Genomic DNA, 27,403 nt, shown 5'->3' on the forward strand with positions numbered 1-27,403 from the left:
TTATGGCCAAAAAGTTCAACCTTGGTTTCCTCAGACTATAACACATTTTCCCACATGCTTTTGAGAGACTTCAGATGTGTTTTTGCAAAATTTAGCCGGGCTTGGATGTTTTTCTTCATAAAAAAAAAAAAAAAAAAGGCATTTGTCTTGCCACTCTACCCCATAGCCCAGACATGTGAAGAATATGGGAGATTGTTGTCAAATGCACCATACAGACAGTACTTACCAGATATTCCTGCAGCTCCTTTAATGTTGCTGTAGGCCTCTTGGCAGCCTCCCTGACCAGTTTTCTTCTCGTCTTCATCAGTTTTGGAGGGACGCTCAGTTCCTGTCCAGTCACTGTTGTGCCATATTTTCTCCACTTGATGATGACTGTCTTCACTGTGTTCCATGGTATATCTAATGCCTTGGAAATTCTTTCCCCTTCTTTTGACTGATACCTTTTAACAATGAGATTCCTTTGATGCTTTGGAACCTCTGCAGACCATGGCTTTTGCTGTAGGACGCGACTAAGAAAATGCCAGGAAAGACCTACTGGAACAGCTGAACTTTATTTGGGGTTAATAAAAGGGACTTTAAATGACAGGTGTGTACTGACTCCTATTTAACACGAGTTTGAATGTGATTGCTTAATTCTGAACACCGCTATGCCACCAGTCATAAGGGGGTGTGCACACTTATGAAACCACATTATTTTAGTTTTTTATTTTTACTTCCCCATCCAAAGATTTCAGTTTGTACTGAGTTGTACATTTTATAGATCACATAAAGGTGAAAAAGGTCTGAAATTATTTATCTTTGTCTAATTTTTTTTACAGCACAGAAACCTGACATCTTAACAGTGGTGTGTAGACTTTTTCTATCCACTGTATATAATAATGGATAGATTAGGGGAAGGTATGCCTGGAGGGAGCCCACCCCTCAAAAGTATAGGAAAGCATTGAACACCCAGGAATAGGACAATGGCGGCAAAGGTATCCAGTGTGTCCCCTCACCAGTTCACCAACAATACAAACATATGGCAACCACCCTAACCTGTAACTGGCCTTTGCAACAAGGAGCACATGGAAGAGCGACGCATGTCAAAAAACAACAAACAAAGATTCCCCCATTCCACCTCAAATGTGTGGATGGAGAAATTTTGTGATTTTATGCCCTTCCCACCAGCTATAATCTGATGGCATAGCACAGAGACCCAGTGATCATCATGTAAACACCAATTTTTTTATTTAAATTCATTAGCACATTGATGGAGGAGGGAGGAACCAGGAAATGTAAGCAAAGCAAACTAAATTTTTAAAGCTGACCTAAACTCTTAAACAGACTCATCGTACTTTTCTGTGCAAAGTTGTAAACTGTGAGTAGATTTTTTTTTTTTTTTTTTTTTTAATGCTCACCTTACACCTGTTCCAGGTTTGTTCCAATGTCAGATCTTTGCTCGAATCATAGCTGGGAAGCCATACGAGGGCTGGCATCTATCAGGAAGGGTGTAAGGCAGGCCATACATGGTGCACATTTCTTTCCTGCAACCATGGGTTGGTTGCAGGAAAGAAGCTGCCACTGTCAGGAGAAGACAGTGATTATTGCTAGCAGCTAAGCCAGTCGCAAGTAAATTCTGGCAGGCTGGTTGTACCCAAGTTGATCGATCAACTTGGTAATTCAGCCCGCCCATACACAGATTTAAACCGTCGATGGCCAGCCTAAGGCTGCTGATCATTTGGCTCTCAGGAGAGAGAAGAAAAAGCTCCTCTAAGTGCAGACAATTTACAGGTTTATTTAATACAATAAGTAACAAGGGAGCGAAGTAAAACAGGCTCATCAAGAATAGGAGTCCTGGATGTCAGCGCTGAATGTCCACGATGTGGACCACCAGGGTCCGCTGCCGTATGGAGGAGGCAAGGCAGAAGTCCTCAGGTAGAATGCTGAGCAGGGAGGATTAAGCTGAACCACAAGGTGCAGAGTGATATTACTGGAGGGGGGTAGGTCACCTCACATTTCTGAGGCACCATGTTGGACACCCATTATTGTTGGATTACTTCCTCCTGTCCAATGAACTTTACACTTATATGGACTTTTTATGAACTATTTATATAGAGACTGCTCACTTCCACAGGGTCTGGTTACCAATCAGTGGCTCTAACCTAATACACTCCATAGATGGTGGTTTAGCATACATGACTCTCCAGCTGAGCATGCTAAGCGCTAAGATCTAAACTCCTACTAGCCTAGAATGAGTGTATAATGTGAGTGTTACAAACTTTACTTTTTTGTCTGTTTTCAGCTTTGCACTGTTTGTATAGTGGTCTAAAGAAGCTGGGTCTCTTTTCAAGGTGTAACAAAGCAAGTGACGTGGTTTGGCGTTCTGTGAACACGTTGAAAGTGAGGATTAGAGTTTGGTTATTTATTTCCTCCTTTTATTATATTACAATCATGATAATTCAGTCCTTATTTCATACATTATCCAGCGATTATCTGTTTTTAAATATTGTGCAGGCTGCTTGAATGTGGCCATAGAAGCAGAAATGTTATCCTAAGACTGTGAACTATGGATTCACAAGTAATTCGTGACTTTGTCAGGTAATAGTGGTGCCACCTTCATGCTTCCCCAATAGTTTAACACTATATAGTACCTAAGACAGTAATGTGCAAATGTTGCAGAATTCCCTAATTCCCAAATCAGATTTTAATTAAAAACCTATTGTTATTGTTTAACATTATTTTATTTAAAAACTATTCTTACAAATAAAGAATGTATAAAAAAAACTATTGTGAGGAAGAGCTTCTAAATTAAAAAAAAAAGAAGTTTATCTTTACAGTATAAAATCCAAATGTGCTTTTATTATAAAAGAGTTGGGCTATAATAATTTCAGAATAGAAGTTTTGAGCTGTAAACCGCACTTATCAAGTTATTGCCATTTTCATGCATTTATTTGCTTTGGTCAGGTGCGATTGATATGTGCTGCTATTCCTACCAAAAGCCCCTTATAACACGTCGAATGATGAAAAAAATGGCTATGAACCATTTTGACCAATGCATGTCAACACACAGCTTATATGCGAACAAACACTAATAAAAACAATTAAAAACCTATGCAGGTGCATTTAAGCATGTAAAATGCATCATTACAAATGGGTCCTTAGGATTTGTGACTTCTATGCTTGGCCAGAATTGGCATAGCTTGAGCAATGGCTACTAACAATATGATGTGCAGCTTTCATTGGTGGTTGATGTCTTTGAGGTAAGCAAGAACATGGTAAGTGGGTAAGGTGTGTGGGTTAACATTTCAGATCCTATGCAGTATCTACACCAGAACCTACCGTACTGATCCCTGCTTCTTTTTTACGTGGTAATGCTCTTACCATCAAGGATGCAGTCACTGTGAAAATTCACTGCGTTATTTCCCATTAAATTGTAGAGTTGTGTGTACTTCTATCTCTTGTTTTCTGTAAAACAAATGTACATTGTCTCAAGATCTATTCCAATCTTGACTTCTTTACTGTAAATTCTTGCCTTGTGCTCACTCATTCTTGCATATAATTATGTAAGCTGTTAGTATTTTCTAACTGTGGCATATTTAGCAGTAATATCATGCATGTTTAAGTGTATGTCTTACCCCCTTTTTACACACACAATCCTTCCTCTGGCTTACCTTTTTTACGACTGACTACCAACGTGGTCTCTGAATTTCAAGCTAGTGGAGGTTCCACTCTTCTGAATCTTGATTTCTTTGGGCCCGTGGATGACAGTGGCTTTAACAGCACCACCACTCTCCCAGGTCAGCTGAGTGTCAGAATGGTTGCCTTAGAAAGCATGAGCAAGTCACTGTGGCTTTCCTACAAACAAGACAGATTTTTTTTTTTTTTTTTTTTGATTACCACTAATTATCTTAGGCACCTCTAAAGGAATGCATAATGTTTGGTAAATATTTTCATTATGTTCGGGACTAAAAATTTATATTTTATTTTTAGTTGGGTAAATCTTACATATTTTTTATAATTCATAATTATGAAAATGCTAACTGCTATGCTGTGAATAACCTATGTTGTGAAAGGACCCGAAGAGCAGAACATCAGATTTCAAAACGCAAGGCTGAATTAGTGACTTGAGGTGCACCCCTTTCCCTGTCGGGTTGGCAGATAAGGATCCAGATGGATTTTTAGTTTAACAGAAGCAGTAATCTAGTGATCTGGCAGTGCTGGGCTTTCTTATTAGAAAGCCTATTATGGCCAGCAACAAAGTATTATGTATTAAATGTTTATATGTAAATTTAAGAATTCATTCAATGATGAAAAATATGAAAGATCGGTTTATGCAACGTAAGCAAAATTAAAATGGAACTGGCCAAACACGGTTCTAGTTGTGCATTAATTTTAATGCTGTTATTTGCTTTTTTTTCACATTCTCTTTCCACTTCACGTTGAATCCCTGAAGTAGCAGCTGACATGTTCACATAGACAAAAATAATACAGTAATTACCATTTTGCTCACTTATCCTTTTGTTATTTTTTTTTTTCTTTAATTAGCAGTTTGATGACTATGGTTTCTGTATTCTCTTTAAGGCTCTATGCACAGTAGCTTAAAAAAACGCTCCTAGCAGCAGCTTTTGAGCTTTTTTTTTTCTGCTTCTAGAAGCAAATGGTATTATCCTATGTGTCCATGCACACTATTTTAATCTAAAGGCGTTTTTGAAGCTTCAGCTTCTGAGAGCAGAAAAAAAATGCATTTTTGGGGGTGTTTTGCCAGTGGGAAAAAAAAAAAAAGCTGGAAGCTCCTAACTGCTGTTTACAGCTGGCACAAAATCGCTATTATAAGTGTTTTTCATCCAGCATTTTTCTAGCATTTTTTTTCAGCTGATAGTGTCCATGGAGCCTTAGTGAGCTCGCCAGAACAGAACTATAAGAGGTGCCAATACTGACATGGTTTTGAAGGTGCAGGTTGTAGTACTGTCATCCATATCTTTGAATTTACTATATAGTGAGTCAATTACCTGAAACCAGCATGCACCCAGTGAAGTGTTGGATCACCTGATATGCCCATACTACTTCTAGGTCAGTGACTTGCTCAATGACAAAGGAGAGATGCTGGCAGCATCTATAAAAAGTCAACAGTGGCAGCTTCAGCATTTCGGTCCTGTGTTGTTCCTTTTGAGATAAGCCTGATTGCATCCACATTATTATTACAGCTGCCTTTTTTCAAAGCCTCCTAGTTCAGATATTATGCTGCTCTGTGAGTGTTGTTATATCTACTTATCTACTTATGTGGAAGGTAGGGCAATATTCAAGAGCCAGCAAGTACACTGAGTGTATATTTAATTTGTGCTGATTATTTGGCTTCTAGGGTGTGTCTGCAATTGATTTAAGGTACCTTTCTCCCAGATGTGTTTACATGAGTCTTTGCTGCATCCTAAAGCGATTGGTAGGTAGGACTGTGTTTATGACTGCACAGAGCACATCACCATGACTTATTGGAGGCTTTTAAGGAAAGAGAAGTATCGGACTGCGGTAACTTTTTGTATCAGTCAGCGTAGAAATTTTTGAAATTTGTGATGCACTTGGTTATTGGTTAGTAAACTAGTGAAGGTATATGAATTTAACATGGTAGTCGGCTTCTCCTGTACATCAGCATTCAGGTTGGCAGGGGGAGAAGAAACCCAAGGCTCTAAGCAGATGCACTGCATGCATATCTTTTGACAAGGAATGTGCCAATAGTATGAGAGAGCAGAGTGAGCAGAGGCATCCTTCTGCTGCTGCACTTTCACTGTCCAGTCAGAACCCTGGTGGTAGAGAGTGGACACAACTGTACCGGGTGTGGGGGTACCTATGGTGGGGTGGTACACATGCCATGGCTGTGATGCTTTGCAGCCCTGACAAAAAAAAGTGAATAGGACCAAACGGCAACTTTCCTTCAACCATTGTAGTGGCATGGAGCTGCGGCCTTTAAGGGGTTAAAATAGGCATCCTGTCAAATGTCACTGAATTATCTGGAATAGATGGACGGATATACAGCAGGTAAAACCACTGTTATACAGCGCATCCGGAAAGTATTCACAGCGCTTCACTTTTTCCACATTTTGTCAGCCTTATTCCAAAATGGATTAAATTCATTATTTTCCTCAAAATTCTACAAACAATACCCCATTAATGACAACCTGAAATAAGTTTGTTTGAAATCTTTGCAAATGTATTAAAAATAAAATCCATGTACATAGGTATTCTCAGCCTTTGCACAATACTTTGTTGAAGCACCTTTGGCACCAATTACAGCCTCAAGTCTTTTTGAGTATGATGCTACAAGCTTTGCTTTGTTATCTTGGCTGTGTGTTTAGGGTAGTTGTCCTGTTTTAAGATGAAACTTCACCTCAGTCTGAGGTCCAGAAAGCTCTGGAGCAGGTTTTCAAAAAGGATGTCTCTGTACATTGCTGCATTCATCTTTCCCTTGATCTTGACTAGTTTCCCAGTTCCTGCTGCTGAAAGACATCCCCACAGCATGATGCTGCCACCACCAAGCTTCACTGTAGGGATGGTATTGGCCAGGTGATGAGTGGTGCCTGGTTTCCTACAGACATGACTCTTACCATTCAAGCCAAAGAGTTCAATCTTTGTTTCATCAGACCAGAGAATTTTGTTTCTCATGGTCTGAGAGTCCTTCAGGTGCCTTTTGTCAAACTCTAGGTGGGCTGTCATGTGCCTTTTACTGAGGAGTGGCTTCCATCTAGCCACTCTACCATACAGGCCTGCTTGGTGGAGTGCTTCAGAGATGGTTGTTCTTTTGGAAGTTTCTCCTCTCTCCACAGAGAAATGCTGGAGCCCTGTCAGAGTGACCATCGGGTTCTTGGTCACCTCCATGACTAAGGCCCTTCTCCACTGATCGCTCAGTTTGGCCGGGCGGCCCACTCTAGGAAGAGTCCTTGTGGTTCCAAACTTCTATGTATGGATTATAAAGGCCACTGTGCTCATTGGGACTTTGTTCTCTACCATTCCCCAGATCTGTGCCTTGTTACAACCCTGTCTCGGAGATCTACAGACAATTAGTTGCACTTCATGGCTTGGTTTGTGCTCTGACATGCACTGTTAATGGTGGAACCTTATATAGACAGGTGTGTGCCTTTCCAAATCATGTCCAGTCAACTGAATTTACCACAGGTGGACTCAATAAAGTTGTAGAAACATCTTAAGGATGATCCATGGAAACAGGATGCACCTGAGCTCAATTTCGAGTGTCATGGCAAAAGCTGTGAATAGTTATGTACATAGGATTTTTTTTTCCTTTTTTATTTTTAATCTATTTGCAAAGATTTCAAACAAACTAATTTAACAATGTCATTAATGGGGTATTGTTTGTAGAATTTTTAGGAAAATAATGAATTTAATCCATTTTGGAATAAGGCTGTAAGATAACAAAATTTGGAAAAAGTGAAACATTGTGAATACTTTCTAGATGCACTTGCATTTACCGGTTTACCAGTTGTAAAGATGTAAGCATGCCCTTAATTCATTCGCCAAGCAAACTCATTAGCAATAATGCCTGGAAGAAAAACCTTAAAAGTCCTTTTAAAAGCTTGCATCTTTATCATTTGAGTGAGCCAATTATAGGTAACACATATATTCAAGACTTTCAGTAGGGAAGCCACAGAAACTTAATTGTGTGTCCTACAATCTTCATTTAGCATCTGCTAGATCCTTCCTATAAGAAGATAGTCATTATAGATCACGTTACACAATAAAACTTTCCAAGCACATGTAGAAAGACTCCACAGAACGATATTAAACAGCAGCATGATGAGCTGTTGCATATGGAGTGGGATAGAAAAAGTTTCCAATAAGAGATTGGACGTGTGCCTCTATATAGGGCCCTCTAAAGCTTGGCTCTAGAGATTTTTACAGATTCCTTTGGTGTATACCAATTTTTATGGTCCCCATAGACCTCAACTGACTGTGGTACACAGTACACTCACCGAGTCTGGAAATCAGTTATGGGATATCTGTATGCACTGACATTCTATAAAAACCCTTAAAAATTCTAACCAACAAAAATTTGTTAGGATTTTAAATATCAACTATCTCTCCAGAATGTCTTTGAACAGTGACTGTTATGCATTCCACTTGTTCTGAATTATATCCTTTTATATTTTTAATCAAACCATAATAAAGTCATGCAATTTACCCAGATTGCTATTTTGTAGTTTGTTGCTATTGTGTAGTGACTCACTGGTTTTGCATGTTCACTTTAAAGGAAGATGTCATTGAAGATTAATTTCAAATGGTGTCACATCAATACATTATACTTCCCGGGTGCAACTAGTCACATTTGGAAAATATACAGGTGCATCTCGAAAAAATTGAATATCATCAAAATGATAAATAAATGCTACTTTATTTCATTATTTCAATTCAAAAAGTGAAACTCATATATTATATAGATTTATTACACACAGAGTGATATATTTCAAGCATATTTATTTCTTTTAATTTTGATGATTGTGGCTTACAGCTAGTGAAAACCCAAACTTTAGTATCTCAGAAAATTAGAATATTACACAAGACCAATAAAAAAATGATGTTTAATACAGAAATGTTGGCTTACTGAAAAGTATGTCCATGTACAGTATGGTATGCACTCAATACTTAGTCGAGGGTCCTTTTGCATGAATTAATGCGGCGTGGTATAGAGGGGACCATCCTGCGGCACGGCTGAGGTGTTGTGGAAGCCCAGGTTGCTTTGATAGTGGCCTTCAGTCTGAATTGTTCGGTCTGATATCTTATCTTCTTCTTGACAATACCCTACAGATTCTCTATGGGGTTTAGGTCAGGTGAGTTTGGTGGCCAATCAAGCACAGTGATACCATGAACGTTAAACCAGGTATCGGTACTTTTGGCAGTGTGGGCAGGTGCCAAGTCCTGCTGGAAAATGAAATCAGCATCTTCATAAAGCTGGTCAGCAGAGGGAAGCAACACCAGCAGATGACATGGTTCCAAAATCATCACTGACTGTGGAAACTTTACACTGGACCTCATGCATCTTGGATTCTGTGCCTCTTCACTCTTCCTCCAGACTCTGGGACCTTGATTTCCAAAATAAATGCAAAATTTTCTTTCATCCGAAAGAGGACTTTGGACCACTGAGCAACAGTCCAGTTCTTTTTCTCCTTAGCCCAGGTAAGACGCTTCTGATTGTTCTCTCTGGTTCAGGAGTGGCTTGACACAAGGAATGCGACAGTTGTAGCCCATGTTCTGGATATGTGTGTGTATGGTGGCTCCTGAAGCACTGACACCAGCCGTAGTTCATTCCTTGTGAATCTCCCCCAAATTCTTGAATGGCCTTTCCTTTACAATCCTCTCAAAGTTGTGGTTATCCCTGTTACTTGTGCACCTTTTTCTACCACATTTTCTCTTTCCACTCAACTTTCCATTAATATGCTTGGATGCAGCACTCTGTGAACAGCCAACTTCTTTAGCAATGACCTTTTGTGACTTACCCTCCTTGTGTAGGGTTTCAGTGACTGTCTTCTGGACAACTGTCAAATCAGCAGTCTTCCCCATGATCATGTAACCTACTGAACAAGACTAAGAGAACATTTAAGGGCTCAGGAACCTTTTACAGGTGTTTTGAGTTAATTAGCTGAGTAGAGGATTAGAGTGTGACACCATGAGTCTACAATATTGAACTTTTTCACAATATTCTAATTTTCCGACATCCTGAATTTTGGGCTTTTACTAGCTGTAAGCCATCCTCAAAAGAAAGAAATGCTTGAAATATATAACTTTGTGTTTAATGAATCTATATAATATATCAGTTTCACTTTTTGAATTGAATTACTGAAATAAATGAACTTTTTGATATTCACATTTTTTGAGCTGCACCTATATGTTGCAGTTTGTCTACAAGCCCTTACCTCTTAAATATAGTCATCAAGAGTTGAAGCTTAACTCTGGGCAGTAATAAAACAAACAAAACTGTGTGTCCTTCTTTCTTTACAGCTAATGAAGAATATATTGCTTGTTTTGCAAGGATATAATCTGAAAGTGCCCAAACACATACTGATACTATCATTCAATCGCTCATAAATGAATTGAAAAAGAATAATAAACTCTCTGTGCAATCGATTTAGTGAGCAATTTCAATGCTGGCATGTCAGCCTATCATGGCGAAATTTTATTGATAATTTCTGATTGATCAAAGAAATATCGGTTTGCCTGTCAGGCAGTCAATCGCAATACAAAATAATTAAATGAGTGATTTAGATTGTATTTTCAATCAATACCTTAGGTATTGCTTTGTTTGATACTTTAAACAATGATGAATCCACTGTTTGTGATCACTCATACCTAGATTGAGTGATCACAAACCCTTGTGACTCCTGTGCTAAGCCAATCACGAAGCACCAGCACTGTCACATGAGAGGGAGGGGAGTGAGTCGCATGGTCCTTCATACCTCAAGATCTCCCTGACAGGTTTATATCCAAAAAAAAAAAAGTTGCTTGGATTTTAATTTTAAAAGCACAATGCTTAAGTGGTTAGCACTTCTGCTTAGCAGCACCAGGGTCATTGGTTTGAATCCCACTAGCTGCCTAGAGTTTGCATGTTCTCCCTGTGCCTGCGTCGGTTTACTCCGGTTTCCTTCCACACTCCAAAAACATGCTAGTAGGTTAATTGGCTCCTGTCTTAATTGGTCCTAGTATGTGTGTGTATGAATGTGATTTAGGGACCATCGATTGTAAGCTCTTTGAGGGCAGGGACTGATGTGAATGTATAATATATATGTAAGGCACTGTGTAAATTGATGGTGCTATATACAGTGCCTTGAAAAAGTATTCACACCCCTTGAAATTTTCCACATTTTGTCATGTTACAACCAAAAACCTAAATATATTTTAGTGGGATTTTATGTGAACGTCCAACACAAAATTGCACATAATTGTGAAGTGGAAGGAAAATCATAAATGGTTTTCAAACTTCTAAACAAATATGTGAAAAGTGTGGCGTGCATTTGTATTCAGCACCCTGAGTCAATACTTTGTAGAACCACCTTTCACTTCAATTACAGCTGATGGTCTTTTTGGGGTATGTCTCTACCAGCTTTGCACATCTAGAGTGAAATTTTTGCCCATTCTTCTTTGCAAAATATCTCAAGCTCTGTCAGATTGGATGGAGAGCATCTATAAACAGCAATTTTCAAGTCTTGCCACAGAATGTCAATTTTATTTAGGTCTGTACTTTGACTGGGCCATTCTAAAACATGAATATGCTTTGATCTAAACCATTTCATTGTAGCTCTGGCTGTATGTTTAGGGTCGTTGTCCTGCTTGAATGGGAACATCCTCCCCAGTCTCAAGTTTTTTGCAGACTCTAACAGGTTTCCTTCTAAGTTTGCTCTGTATTTGGCTCCATCCATCTTCTCATTGACACTGACCAGCTTCCCTGTTGAAGAAAAGCATCCCCACAACATGATGCTGCCACCACCATGTTTCACGGTGGGGATGGTGTGTTCAGGGTGATGTGCAGTGTTAGTCCGACCAGAGCACCTTCTTCCACATGTTTGCTGTGTCCCCCACATGGCTTCTTTCAAACTTCTTATGGCTTTCTTTCAACAATGGCTTTCTTCTTGCCACTCTTCCATAATGGTCAGATTTGTGGAGTGCACGACTAATAGTTGTCCTGTGGACATGGACAGATTCTCCCAACTGAGCTGTGGATCTCTGCAGCTCCTCCAGAGTTACCATGGGCCTCTTGCTTCTCTAATTAATGCTTTCCTTGCCTGGCCTGTCAGTTGGTGGACGGCCATGTCTTGGTAGGTTTGCCATTGTGCCATACTCTTTCCATTTTCTGATGATGGATGGAACAGTGCTCCGTGAGATGTTCAAAGCTTGGGATATTTTTTTTTGTACCCTAACCCTGCTTGAAACTTCTCCACAATGTTATCCCTGACCTGTCTGGTGTGTTCCTTGACCTTCATGATGCTGTTTGTTTGCTAAGGTTCTCCAACAGACCTCTGAGGGCTTCACAGAACAGCTGTATTTATACTGAGATTAAACTACACACAGGTAGACTCTATTTACTAATTAGGTGACTTCTGAAGGCAATTGGTTCTACTAGATTTTAGTTAGGGGTATCAGAGTAAAAGGGGCTGAATACAAATGCAAACCACACTTTTTTCAGATATTTATTTGCAAAAAAATGTTGAAAACCATTTATCATTTTCCTTCCACTTCACAATTATGCGCCACGTTGTGTTGGTCTATTACATAAAATCCCAATAAAATACATTAACGTTTTTTGGTTGTAACATTCCAAGGGGTATGAATACTTTTTCAAGGCACTGTAAGTACCTGTAGTACCAATATTAATAAAATAACTTTTAACACAAAAGTTGCAAATGTTGACTCCCTTCTGAATATGTCACCTAGCTACAGTCATGTGAAAATTTAAGTACATCTCATGGAAGTTGTTGACTTTTTCAATTTTTTTCAAACACTGCTTACAGATAAGATATAGTTGATATACCTGAATAAGTATGTTACAAACACAGAACCATTTTTCAATCATTTATTTAGCAAAGGTAACAAAGTTAATGGTGTACTGTGTAAAAAGTGCACACGCCCTTAAAAGCTGGTATGATTTTTCTAGCAGGAATGACTTGTAGGCATTTTGTATACCTGGCCACCAATTTCTAAATCTGACCACTCCTCAATACAAAATTCCTTCATTTGCAAGATGTTTGTGAATTTCCTAGCATTACCTGCCTGCTTCAAAACCCCCCTACAAAATGTCAATAGTAATCAAATCAGGGCTTTACAATGCAGTCCATAACCCCCTATCTTTTTAATGAGCCATTCCTGCTGGTTTGTGCTTCGAAACATGCTAAAGGATAATTTCAAGTTCAAATTCAGCTTTGGGACAGATGGCCTCCAATTCTCATCAAGCACACTTTTATATAATGCAGAATGTATAGTTGATTCAGTGATTGCAAGCTGCCCAGGCCCTGAAGCAGCAAAACAACCCCAAACGATAAAATTTCCACGAGGGGGTAGAGAAAAGGAAGCGCCACCTAAGTGCAGTATTAATGTAAAAATTTTAATAGCATAAAAATTGAACACCTACAAGAAAGACAAATTAAAAGGCTCATCTGTGAGTAAGCAGTGTGTATCTTCCTCAGTTTCCAGTCCGGAAGTAGTTAACAGCGTTGTAGGGCTGCAGATGGAGGCTGGTAGCTTCTCACAGATGAGCCTTTTAATTTGTCTTTCTTGTAAGTGTTCAATTTTTATGCTATTAAAATTTTTACATTAATACTGCACTTAGGTGGCGCTTCCTTTTCTCTACCCCCTCTTGCAATACCACAGAGCCAGCTCTCTGAGGACAGCAGCCGCCTTTAGGACCTATCATCCCACTAGCCAGCCCTTCACATCTTGTACGATCAGAGACTATATTAACCCCTGGACTGCCACTACTATGGCCATGGACTTTATGCCTGGCTAATTTTCTATACCCCCAGGATTGTATGCATCTTCTGTATAAGCGCTTACAGTTATTATCTCCTTTATCTGCTTGATAAAATTTCCACCACCATGCTTCACAGCTGTTATGAGATTTTTCTCCTTAAATTCTGTTTTTGGTTTGAAGCAACCATTTCTACAGTTACTGTGACCAAACACCTCTATCTTTTGATTGATCAGTCTTCAGTGTATTCCATCAAGCCTGGTCTTTGACAATATTTTCAATGGTAAACTGTATTTTTGCTCTAATGTTCTTTTTTGGACAGCAAAGGCATTTTCTCAGTGCACCTCTCATGCAGGTTGAATTTGGGTAACGTCTTTCTAATTGCATGCACTTTGACACCAACTGTTGCAAGAATCACCTGAACACTCTGTGATGAAATTTGGGGATTTTCGAAGACTTCTTTTGGCATCAAATGGTCAGATCTTGGGTTGACCTTTCTTGGACAAATTAGCAGTTTAAAATCTAAGCCACAGGTAGATTACTGTGAAATTAATGATTTGAAATCATTAGGCAATCTATTTAAATCCCTTGCCCGACTCAGAAGCATGTACAATTTTCTCTATCAGGATCTTTGAAAGCTCTGTCAATCTTGGCATAATGACCCTACACATGTTAATAGCAAAGAGAACACTAGACCTAGATGTCTGAGGTTTAAAGGTTCCATATGTATACTCCCTAAGGAGGTTCTTATTATTGGCACCTAATCTTAAACACTGGATTTGAAGTTCTGGTAAATGTTGGGGTGTACTTTTTCCATATGATAAATCTATTTTTGTTCAATTAGTTTAGGGATCTCCAAACTACAGCCCTCCAGCTGTTGCGGAACTACACATCCCATAAGGTATTGTAAAACTCTGACATTCACAGACATGACTAGGCATGATGAGAATTGTAGTTCCTGAACAACTGGAGGGCCATAGTTTGGAGACCCCTGATTTAGATCATGCAAATGAATACATAATGCCATGTGTCATTTGTTTAAGTATGTCACTTTTAAGTGTAGGCACTATTTGAATTGAAATCTAAAGAGGAGGTACAGCCAAAGCTTGTTTGGCTGTACTTCTATGGATCATAGGAGTGCAGTTCATTCTGTACTCCTGTGACCTGTTTTCAGCAGACAGCAGGCTTCAGCCCGCTGTCAGCTGACGTCACAGAGCCAGTCCAGGCTCGTGCAAGATCACGACCATATGGTCGGGATCCGCCCACATGCCTGGACAGACACGCTCCTCAGCCTCTCAGTGAGCCGCTGAGAGCCTGAGCCGGCCGCTCCCGCCCCTCCACAGCCCAGCGCTCCAGAGAGCACTGGGGGGCAGAGCAAAGACTGACAGTCACCAGCTCTCTGCTCAGGGAGCTCTGAGAACCGAGCGATCAGCGGTGTTTGATCGCTCAGTTCTCAGTGTTGGAGCTGGCGGGGGACAGATGCAGCATCAGAGCGATGCTGCATTCACCTAGGTAAGTATGTTTCTACAAAAACCCAGATTCCCATACTTCTCTTTAATGTTTGCCTATTTAAATATCTTGAAGAAGTCAACAATTTCCATTGGGTATACTTATGTTTTTTTTTTGTTTTTTTTTTTTTTACATGACTGTATAATGCTGATTCTCTTGCTACAGTACTTCCAGTTACTGACCCAAAGCAAGTATGGATAGGGACTTTACTCTGACATTGCTGATCTGTATACGTGCACCAGGTCAGTGGCTCAGAATGGGTTAAAGCAAAAACATAGCAGCCAAGCAACTAGACCGAGGATAGGCGATTAGCGGACCTCCAGCTGTTGCAGAACTACAAGTCCCATGAGGCATAGCAAGACTCTGACAGCCACAAGCATGACACCCAGAGGCCGAGGCATGATGGGACTTGTAGTTTTGCAACAGCTGGAGGTCCACTAATTGCATATCCCTGAACTAGACCTTGCATCATGCAAATTTCTCTTGTTACAGGTTTTACTGTAAAACCCATTTTCTTCCTTTTTATGCCTTTATTTGCTTCTCAGGGTAAAAGCACTAACCAGTTAGTGGGACAGCTGAGGACAGCCTTTATTCATCATTTCAAAATATCAATGAAAGAGCTGCCATGACCACATGCCTATTCTGTAATTAGTGATGAATGATACAGGAGTTAAGATTGAACGCTATTTCAAAATACACTAATACTTTCAGATCTGCAGAAAAGGACAATCTTCCCAACCCTCATTCCTACTGGCATATGGCATTTGCTGCAAACTGACAGATGCACTTTAACACATCTGTGATCTCACCATCCTTTTAACACATTTAACTTGTTTCTGGGAAAGTCATGTGTCAGAGCGTGCTGAACATTTGGAATTTTTTTTTTTTTTTTTCTTGTTTGTGTGACCATACCTGGGAACTTAACAGCTGACCCGTCAGTTATATAATCCGTGCACCATAAAGTTTTCCCTGATTTGTGATTAGGTCATATCCAGAATATGATGATACATTCACCTGTCTGTATTTTAAGGAATTCTATTTAAAATACTATTGACAGTGCTGTGTGGATCTGCTATCACTAATAATGACAATGGTCAGCTGGTTATACGTTTTCCCAGGCATGATGCAAAGTAATAGCTGTTTATGGTGCCTCGGTTGCTGTTCTCATGAGTGTTAATGGGTACAAGGGAGTATGATTGGATTTTTGTCCGTTTTGTCTGTTTTGGGTTTTCATGGCTTTGCAGGTGGAGGGCTTACTTAATGCCAGCACGTTTGAGTATTGTTTTTGCTTTGGATTTATTGTCCTTTCAGTTCTCAAATGTAGATGGGGTTAACCGTGTAAAAGACATTTAAATGTGGCACATCTACAGTAAAGGCTCTGTTTATAAAAAAAAAAAATATGTCATTATGTGTGCAGCGCCTCAAACCAGAAAATACCATAATATAGCAAATAGATGGAGCTGGCAAGCACATATAATAAACATATTAAGCAAATTACAGGGACTGAGGCATTTTCACATTGATTTATATTTTTTTAAGACCCCTTAGTGTGTAAAAGTAGTTAAACACCTCACAGATAAAACATAAAACACTAAATGGAATCTACTTTTTTTTTATGGAGGGGAAAGTTGATTTTTTTTTTTTTTTAAACTAAGAAACAGACCAGGCAAAGACATTTCTTATGACGTAAGCAAAACGTATAGTTGTACATAGTCTCTATTCTTTCCTCAGGGTGTGGTTGGTAGTTAAACATCCCAGAATAAAGAATGACAGCTTCCACCAGTTTACTGGTTGGTAAATCCATTGGTTTTCATTTTTTGTTATGGTATATATAGGGCACCATCCTTTCCCATTTTTTTTTTTTACAGCACCCACCCAATATAACTAAACTAGTCTAGGGATTAGAACTGGAAGTAGAGAGCTCATAAATCTTTCTGTACATGTAAAAAAAAAAAACAAATACTTAAGTCTGAGCTATCAGCGTGTTCTATCCTCAGTCACCAGTCAGATTGTTTCAAGGCAGGTTTGATACCAGTGACTGAGGGGTAACCAACATGTTGATATATCAGGCCTCTAGTTTTATCTCTGGAGAAAAGAGGAAGCTTAAGCTGGGTATGCACTGATAGAATTTAAAAAGAAAATTCTTAGAATATTTGTACAAAAATTCTCTGTACATTGGAATGTCGTTTGAAAGTAGTTTGAGCTTTCATCTGATTTTTAACATTTGATTTAGAAACTAATGGACTTTACAGAAGGAAAACCAAAAACACTGTTAGAAATTTGCACATTTGAGAGAAATTTTCCACCCCGCTCCTTCGAATTTTCGAAAACAAGCGCCGGTTTCATCCCACCAATAATTAGAAGAATGGTTAAACGTTACAATGTTCTCACAATGAAAAATGTTGAACAAAATTCTACTAGTGTATACCCAGCTTTAGGAAGAATATAAAAAAACGGTGACAATAAAGTAAATATTTAGGGTTTTGAGTCACTTCATAAAAAGATGTTCTCTTCTCTTGTGGGAAAATCTCATAAGGAATATACTTTCATTAAATGGCATAAATTCTGCATTTAACTATAAAATGGGTAAGTCATCTATTCATAACATGTTATATTTCCAGCCTCTGAGGAACTACTTCTTGGAAAATTCTGATGGTTACTAATTGGTGCTGGTTTCAGTGTCCTTCATGCTTCAGCAAGCTTAACGTAGTAGCGTTAGTTAAATTTTTGTGTTTTAGTGTGAGTTCTCTGCATGCTTCTGTAAACATCTGAGTGCGATTAGGAGACTTTCATTTTGCCAATGTTGACCTGCTTTTGTTGCAGAAGGTGTTTGTCATTTATGACTTCTTGTTTTGGTAAGAGCCCTAGCCTATATGTGATTATGTATGGCATGAGAAGACCTCTTTATGCATCCCCACAGTTCTTCCTTCGGGAGAAAGGGGTGTATTTTGCTCTGCAAATACAGTCTATATGTACAATGTTGTGGCGCCCTTTATTAGCCTCCAGTGCACAGTTCCAGGAATGTCTTCATGAGCTGAAATTGGAACCCCATACCTCCTAACCGAAACACTCAGATGTTTAGAGAATTGTGTGGGTCGTGGTGGTTGTGATTGGACAGGTGACTACGCTGAGGTTTGCCTTTGCTGATTATCATTTTATACTGCAAGGTGTGGATCCCGAATTATATGCGTTGACAACTTCAAAAGTGGAATGCTCAAGTGCCAGCAACAAAGTGACGGACGCATTTGCAAGACTTATGTCTACAGCAGAGACAACGAGCACTTCTGCAAAGTGAGTTAAATTGAGTTGCAAGGTATTCTTGTTAATGCATTACTAAAGCTTTTTTTTAAATGAAATAACAAATATGTTATACTTGCCTGATCTGTGCAACCGTATTGCTCAGAGCTGCCCTGAACTTTCTTTTCTTGGGTCCCCCCGCTAGTGCTCTCTACTCCACTCCTCTTCTCCATCTGCTTTCATAGCAAGCTGCTTGCTATGGGGCCAGACGCTGGGGGCAGGCTCCCGAGTCGGGCTGTGTGGGTCTGTAGACACACATAGCCTGGCTTGGCCCCGTCCCCTGCTCCCTCCTCACTGGATTTGATTGACAGCAGCAGGAGCCAGTGGCTTCCACTGCTGCCTCCATTCCCAGTGAGGAGAGAGAGCGAGCAACGCTGGATATAGATCATGCTCAGATTGGTATGGTGAGGTGGATCTCTCTTTCCTCATGGAGGCTCTAATTTCACAGGGCATTTTCCACCTCAAGTTTTCTACTTTTAAGTGAAAGCCACATTTCAAAATAATGACTAGATTTGGTGAAATGGACGCTTAAAGTTGTCTGCAAATCTGGACTTATCTTGGTAAATGTTAGCTTGGCTAAGTCCCTTTCTTTCTTGAAATCCCCCTATAGCAGTGGTTCTCAACCAACCCCTTCGGGGGTCGAATGCCAATTTGCCAGGGGTCGCCGAATCCTGGGCTGTTCCTGGAGCCCGCGCCAGCAGGGGCTGTTCCTGGAGCCTGTGGCTACCCATTCAGTTCATGACATGGCTGGGGGGCGGAGACCAGAGGTCAGTTGACTAGTGAGGAACGTGAAGCGGGAGGGGATGCAAGAGACCCTGTCTTCTGATTTCAGCATAGGTGTCACTGCTGCGAGACACCACAGAGCCGGAGACAGTGAGTAACACTTCTTGTGATTATGGTTGCCATTAAAAGTCCCCAGCAGATGACCTTGATCAAGAACACCTAAGTTGGCTGATCAGAACTCTCCCCAGCACTGCCAGTGATTCCATCCCTCCACCAGCACTGCCTATCATCCCATTCTCTTCCCCCCCAACAAGGAGTAAGAGAAGGAAAAAAAGGAGAGACTACATGGAAGAGATGAAAAGAGGGGGAGGACCAAAGAAAAGGGGAGAGAGAGAATTGGAGAGAGAACAAGAGAGAGAGATGGGGGGGGGGGGGGGGGGGGAGGCACGAAATTAGGATAGAAGACATAAAAGGGAAAGAAAGAACAAAGAGAGTGGTACATCCCGAAATGTACCATAAGGGATTTTAATACTGTACGAGTGGAAGGGACTCAGGGAGCACTAAATGTCTGCGGGTTAGGGGCGCAAATTACTTATCTTGCCTTAGGTGCTGACAACCCACGCTACGAAAATAATTTTACTGTTGGGGGTCCCCACAATTTTATCGAGGGGTCATGGAGCTAGAAGGGTTGCGATCCACTGCCCTATAGGCTAATGAGGCCATCCAATAGATCATCAAAGGGCTATGAGATTTAAATGGGCTGGGCAAGCTTAACTTCCATGGAAAAAAATATTGAGCTTTGCATATAACGTCAGCTGTCTTTATAACTAGATATACAGCTTTTAACATTCAGAATTTATCAGATGTAGGTTTGATTGGTTTATTTTAAAAGGCAATTTCCAACCCATCACTACTATCTAAGACTAAAAAAATAGGGAGATATCCATAACCATCTACCACCAAATTAAAGCCACATTTTTGTCCTGGAAGAAAAAAGGAATAATTCACCTGGATGCACAAAGTAGTTGTGGTGATATGTACGGTTTTACTAAATTATGTCAAAGTTGCAAAATTATGCTTCGGCATTAATATTTGTTTTGCCTTTAGGCATGAAAGGGTTAAGACTATTATGAACTGTAAGGATTTATGTGGTTATGCAGGTTATATTATGTGCACTACTTTTTATACTTTTAGAATTATGTTCTGCCTGTTTCCTGCTAGGGAAATTTCTCCCCCAACTTAAGAAAACTTTTGTCTATGACAGATGCCCCCAGAACATTTACATGTCACAAAGCTACTTTGCAGTTATATCTTCCTTTAGTGCCACCTAAAGTGTACTGTTTTTATGCTAACCGTATACAGCTTAGCTACAGAGACCTATGTTTGTGGGTACAAGCCCTAAACATTGCAGCTTTCAGTGGTTCACAGTCCCCTTGAATTCAGGAAACAAGGAAGAAAGGGCAATAGTGATGAGTGAGTCAGTGTACAAACAAGGCAATTTGGTGATTTTTGACCGTTTTTTTATTTTATGCAAACATCCTGGTGAAAGTTTGTACTAATGATAGCCATATCCATGCGTTTGGATTTTCACAGAAAATAGCAAATATTAATTAACCACTTGCCTAGGCCAATTTTCAGCTTTTAGTACTGTCGCACTTTGAATGACAATTGCGCAGTCATGCAACAAACAACATTTTTATCTTTTTTTTTTATACAAATAGAGCTTTCTTTTGGTAGTATTTAATCACCACTGTGTTTTATTTTTTGCTAAATAAAGGAATAAAGACCGAAAATTTTGAAAAATAAATCAAACTTTTTCATAGTTTGTTATAAAATTTTGCAAACAGGTAATTTTTCTCCTTCACTGATATGCGCTGATGAGGCTGCACTCATGGGCACTGATAGGCCGCACTCATGGACATTGATGGCACAGATTGGCGGCACTGTTGGGACTGCACTAATAATCAGGAGACTTTTAGAGAAGCCTGGTATTGGCTCTCTTCTTCTATCCTCATGCTGTCAACATGAGAAAAGGAGTGCTGTAACCAGCTTCTGTTTAGATCCACGATCAGCTGTGATTGGACAGAGCTTATCATGTAGTAAAGGGCCACCGATTGGCTCTTTACCTCAATCTGTGATCAGCAGTGTCCTCTGGATCATGTCACGCCATCATTTGACAGTGGCCCAGAACTAGCCGTTCCCGCTGTAGCCATCAATCAGCTATAGCATGGTGGGCAAGTGGTTAACCTTTCTAAGGTCAATTAATCCTAGACTCGGTGTATATAATACATATTAGATTATAGGCCTTGTGTAAAAAAAAAAAAAAAAAAAATGGGGGGGAGAGAATAATAAAACCTAAAATAACACCTCTCACATTTTGTCAGTAATTTTATATAAACATATAAGCAAGCCTCTTCTGATTATTGTGAGAACAATGTTCCTTTTCCCATCCCTCTAAGTTTGATACACAAAGCCTTATGGGCTCTCGTGCTGACTTCAACATGGAAGTTGTCATAATACAGTATACTGTTAATCATGTATGAACTCTGTTCACCATCTCTTGTTTTTCCATGTTCTTAATTATATATGTTTTCTGGTTGGATTAACACAATTCCCTTTTTCTACTCAACAGAAAACCTCGGAGAGATGAGAACCTTAGCGAAGAGGCTGCCAAAGTAATAGCCAGCCTTCCTGACTTGTCTTTCATGCATGCCAAGGTGTTGATGTTCCCTGTCTCATTAACACCTTTAACAAGTTCTCAAGACAAGGTAGACTGATCAGACAAGAAAAAAAAAAATCCAAAAAGCATTGGATGTTTTATATCCAAACTTTTTAAAGAGGAAGAAAGTGTCTGCTTCATACAATCACTTTATATGAAGTGTTGGTAAGCAGAATGACAAAGGGTATATATACACTCTGATGTATAGTTCAACACTGAATCCTTCATTTATATAAAAATTATTCCAATTAATTTGTATATAATGGCAAGGGGAACTCTTCTTTTTCTTTTTTTTTTCCTGATGTGCTGGGTTACATACACTGGTGGATCCTTTCTTAATAAAAATAAAAAACAGACAAAACGTGAACATGCAAAACCTTCACTGCCTGTGAGCCTATTGCGGTGACATCATCTCCCCATTTTCCAGTTGTATTACCGTTGTTGTACTGTTACATATACGTGTTCAGTGTTGTTCATTTTATGTGTTCATTTGACTTAAACCGATGTGGAGCGGACATCTGTGCATAACCCACCCTCTGGGAACAGCAACCCAGCAGAGGCAGAGATTGGGTTAAAGCATAACTCTTAATTTTCTGGCAAATTTGCTCTTTTAAAAAAGGCAGCAATATCAGTCATTTTTTACAGAGCTTTTATCTGGCCTCTTTGTGTGTGCAGTTGGGTCCGTAAGTCGTGGACGCATTGTCACAGACAGTTTGTGTTGTCCATCGCGGCCTGTGAAATTCTGCCTTTCACTGTACCCCCATACTGTGCTTAGAGACAGAAGGGGAGGATATGGTTGCAGTGGGCAACATAGACTAAAGGCAGCCATACATGGACAGATATTTGTCCGGTTTACCAAGGATCGGTCAAGATGCAATCCATCTATGGGCAGGCTTCTTGTAACCATGTTGATCCAATGATCAAACTTGGGTACAACTAGCCTGTTGGATCTTTAATTTTTTTTTTACAGGTGATCACTACAGGCGGCTATAGCTGCTAGCAGTTCTCATTGTGTTCTGCCAACCAGGAAGGCTCCCCACATCCCCCTGCTGGAAGAACACAATAGCACTGCGGGAGGCATTTCCCCATCAACACTAACTGTGTTGATGAGGAAATTGAGCAATTTTCTTTCCTTTCACCCATAGTGGAAGGAAAGAAAATCGGATCTATGGGCTGGCTATACATTCATAGATTTTTTTTTTTTTTTGCTCAACAGTGCAAATTTTGAATCTTCTCTGCCAGTTATTGTATTCTGACAGCCGGCACCTGCAAGTGCGATAATACATGAACAATGACTGCAACTGATTGGCTGCATTCACTGTTCAGCCAACAATCTTCTACCTGGATGCTTTAGATTTTCAAACAAAAGATGTTGGGCATAGTGGAGCTTGACAGGACCATCTATTGATGAAATTTCAGCCAGTTCCTCAGGAACCTGTTGAAATTTGCTAAGTGTATGACCATCTGGAATTATAGTGTATATTTTTTGGGATACAGCCCCAAACACAGTTATATGTAATGATGTATTACCTGCAGGTGGCTACTTCTGCAAAAAAATCTTTCCCACTGTGCCTCCTTGGAGCCGCTGTATAACGCCCTGAGCAGCTGTCTTCCGGCATTGTTAGACCTCATGCACACAGGGCACAAAAACGAACTGTAAAGCCTGTACCCATGCCAGGAAAAAAAGGCTGTAAAAACGCACTTTTAGAAGCGTTTTGCATTGGCGTTAATGCGCGTTTAGCAGCGTTTCTCTGCCCTCTTCTTTTTTCCACTCTCAAATCCAATTACTACAGCTTAAAAACACTTGGTGAGGCTTAACCCTGAATACAGCAGTAACACGCGTTTAGCCCCATCAGGCTTTTTAGAGCTTGACACTGCTGCTCCAGAAGGCCCTGGGGTTTTGTTTTGTTTTTTACAGCTTGAACGCGCCTATGCCACTTACAGCTCCTAAAAGCCTATGTGCGCATGGACACATCGAATAACATGGAGAGACGTATTTAAGCTGTAAAAAAAAAAAAACCTGATGCTCCTAAAAGTGGCAGGAAGAACGCCTGTGTGTGTATGAGGCCTTTAAGGTTAACAGCCATCAATGCTACTGAGAAAAGTTGCGCTGCTTGCCCTCCCTCTTTTACCCTGTCCGCAATTTATATTGCTTACATTACAACTCTCCTACAATGCATCGCCTTTCGTGAATGGGCAGAGTAGATGCTGTCATTCAGCTGCTCCACTATGATGCATTGATGAGTTCTCTGAATGGTGATGGGGGTAGGTGGGCAGGCAGTGCAACTTTTCTCAGTAGCAGTGGCTGCTGTAAAAAAAAGTATGGGATTCCAGAAAAAAAACTAAATTATACTCACCTAGGTGGACGCAGTATGGGTCCAGTATGGAAAACGGGTCACAGGAGTGTAGAATGACTGCACTCCTTCAATCTATAGGCGAAGTACAGTCAAACAAGCTTTGGCCATACTTCTCCTTTAACCTTAATGCCGGAGGACAGCTGTTCAGAACAGTATCCAGTGGCTCTGATGAGAGAAGGTAAGCAGGTAAGATCTTTTAGCAGCAGCAAAAGCCTGCAGGTACTAGGATACAAACCTGTAACTATAACAAACATTTATGATGCTGTCTCCCAAACAAAAAAAAGACTAAATTTCAACTTTAAGTGTGATCATGATTCAAGCTGTAGTTGGCCAGGCTGATGAGGTCGTCTTGATTTAGGGACAATGATGCGAACTTTCAACTGTTCAAACAGATCATATTGTACAAAAATTTTACAACTTTCCTTTCCTCTTTTCAGTTAGGGCTAAGTCAGTACTTCCCTCTGATTTTGTAATAAATAAGTACTATTGTTTCCTATTGAGAATATTAAAATGTTGCTTGCTGTTCTGTGGGAACTGTAGGCACATTAAAGGCGATGTGTTGGAACTCCAAATAGGGGTTCCAAAGTTGCTTTTAAGGCCCCCAGGTTATTATAAATGTGTAGTGTTCAGGACTACATTTTTGGGGAGTTACAACAAACTGTACTCTGGGATCCCAGGCCAGAGATATTATAGCACGTAGGCTGACCATAAATGATTCAGTTTCTTTTATTCAACCAGCGGCTTGAATAAAAAAAACAGACATGTTTCCCCCATCTACACATTCAACGTGGATGGGGGATTACTCTTGTTGAGCTATGATGTTCTAATGGGAGGCATTCCCTGCCATCCCAGGTATTCCCTGCCATCAGAATACGCTGATCAGTGCTGCTGGCTATAGCCGGTGGCTCTGATCAAACGGCAATTATCTTACAGGCTGGTTGTTGTATAGATGTCGATCAGTAGAATTCGGCCGGTTTCAATCCATGTTTGGCTGGCTGTACGGGTGCAAAATCTTAGTTAAACAGATAAAATCTGTTATGGGTTTTTTTTTTTCTTTTTCATTTTTTTTTTTAACTGAACACAGTGGACTTCTGTACACACATAAACAAGACACATAATATATATTTCTTCCAAAGTGTATCATTTTACTTTGATGTCTTACAAGATCAGATTTGTCAGAAGGGTAGAGTTTTACTTCAAGGGATTGCCCACTAAGTCAGGTTTTTTAGCAGGTTTTTTACAATCAAGCCATCAGTTCACATCTATCAAGACTGTCTGTTCTGCTCCATTTTGTTTCTGTGTGTTAAAAATAAAATTGAGATGATTGGGTTGCTTAATCTGCTTGATTTGGGTTTAAGAAGGACCAAAATAATATGAATGTGTTTTATGAAGCATTTGATTAATGTTCTTTAGGTTTTTTTTTTTTGTTTTTTATTTTTGTGTCTGTTGTACCACTATCCTTCTGATTTGCACAGTGTAAAAAAAAAAAAGCATAATCATAGGTTGCTATGGTTTAGGCTGTATATACATAGAAGACTTTGGGATGTAAATTTATGGGAGAATTCCTATGGAAAAAATGAAATTGATCTGTTGCAGCAAGGTTCACGTGCATGCCCAAGTTCTTATGAAATGTAAGCGTGTACATTTTCTTTTAGCTTACACAAGAATAAAAAAAAAAATAACAACATTGAGTGGTTTTGTGTTTTTTTTTCTGATTTTCGTTATTTCATAATCTTGTTATTTCATATTCTTACTTTTTTTTTTTCCCAACCCTTCACTTTATTTGCATTCATCTGTTTTCATATGCTAAAATTATTAGTGTATTGTGGAAGAGCTCAAAATTATGTTATGCCTCTTCATCTCCCTGATTAATCCAGTATTTTCAGCGCCATGATCCATTGATTGTCATACAGACTACTATTAAGAAACCTATACAGTCTCTGAAGATAGCAATCAGAAGCTGTGGAATTCCAGAAGCTTTGCATAGACCAGGGATCCTCAAACTACGGCCCTCCAGCTGTTGCAGAACTACACATCCCATGAGGCATTGTAAAACTCAGACATTCACAGACATGACTAGGCATGATGGGAATTGTAGTTCCTGAACACCTGGAGGGCCGCAGTTTGAAGACCCCTGGCATAGACCCACCTATCCACTCATGTCCCATCAATATCGGAAGACAAAGGCTTTCACTTAATTAGATATAAGTAATAGGCTGCTCACTAAACAACATAGAGGCAACATCTTGCGTGTGATAAATCTAGGTAAAGATAATGATAAACCAGTGCTTCACTTTCTTAGGAGGGGCAGTGCCTATTTCCAGCAAAAGCTCCTTATGATTGTTTTTATGTAAACTATGATGCACACGACAGCACCAAACTGATTATAAAATGATAGTGGGATAACAGTCCAACTGTTTGAAAGGATTGGATTAGGTTCACATTCTTATGCAAAAGTCCATAATCAAGGGTAGCCATACCTGGGCAATGCAGTACCTAGCATGCGGTATATGGGGGGGACAATCCAGTTCCCAGAAGAAACAACCAGGTAGGGAACAATTTGGGAAGGTTAAAGCCAGGTGGGTACTCACTTCAGTGCAGACTGGGTGTTAGTTACATATCCAAGGAACTACACAAAAGCATGGTCCAAGGGTACTACAGGTCTAGAACCAGGTGTAAGTGATCTGTACTTTGAGCCCAGGATGTCTTTGCTGTTCCAGCCTGCAGGAGTAATAGAGCAAGTAAAGGGCAAAGGTTGGAGAAAGGTCTGGCTCTGGGTAGTATCCAGTATAGCAAGCTAGTAATCTGCAAATTCTGCCAGCAGGAATAGCCATTCCATAGGGTGGGTGATTACGGGGGGTATCAAATAAAAATGGTGCTGCAGCTTGCCACTTTCCAGCTGGTCCACAGAATTTCCTTGTCCAGCTGCAGCAACCAACAACCTCTGACCATGTGAGCTACTAGTTTTTATGGCTTCCCCCTCTAAGTGTGCACAGGGCTCTGCTAGTGAACAAAAGCCATGTGCCTACCTGTTTCCTGGGAACACTCCACTAATTTCTAAAATGTTTAGAATAGAATGAGTTCAGCCTGGAAAGGGAGGTCCTGTTGGGTACTAAGAAAGGCTAGAAACTTCCAGAATGCTGTAGGCCAATGTTTCTCAACTCCAGTCCTCATATAACCCCCAACAGGTCACGTTTTCAGGATTTTCCTCAGATGAAACGGCTGTGGTAATTACTAAGGCAGTAATACTGATCAAATCACCTGTGCAAAATAATGGAGAGCCTGAAAACATGACCTGTTGGGGGGGGGGGGGGGGTACTTGAGGACTGGCATTGAGAAACATTGCTGTAGGTTAGCATTTAA

At 40.0% G+C, this 27,403-nt stretch overlaps 1 protein-coding gene across 4 annotated transcripts in view; it reads left to right on the forward strand.

Annotated features, from left to right (window-relative positions):
* Positions 1-25,727, forward strand: part of AFTPH (aftiphilin) — a 118,146-nt gene extending 92,419 nt beyond the window's left edge. For 2 of the 4 annotated variants that reach the window (XM_073628199.1, XM_073628197.1), the window contains 3 exons: positions 3,693-3,776; positions 18,112-18,235; positions 21,597-25,727. In XM_073628199.1, coding sequence (XP_073484300.1) covers positions 3,693-3,776; positions 18,112-18,235; positions 21,597-21,741 — 353 coding nt within the window. In that variant the 3' untranslated portion in view covers positions 21,742-25,727. The remainder of the gene's footprint in view (positions 1-3,692; positions 3,777-18,111; positions 18,236-21,596) is intronic. The other 2 variants (XM_073628200.1, XM_073628198.1) reach the window with 1 other exon arrangement.
* The last annotated feature ends 1,676 nt before the right edge of the window (positions 25,728-27,403 follow it).

This window comes from Aquarana catesbeiana, linkage group LG04, assembly GCF_042186555.1.
Source record: "Aquarana catesbeiana isolate 2022-GZ linkage group LG04, ASM4218655v1, whole genome shotgun sequence".
NCBI classification, from domain to species: domain Eukaryota; kingdom Metazoa; phylum Chordata; class Amphibia; order Anura; family Ranidae; genus Aquarana; species Aquarana catesbeiana.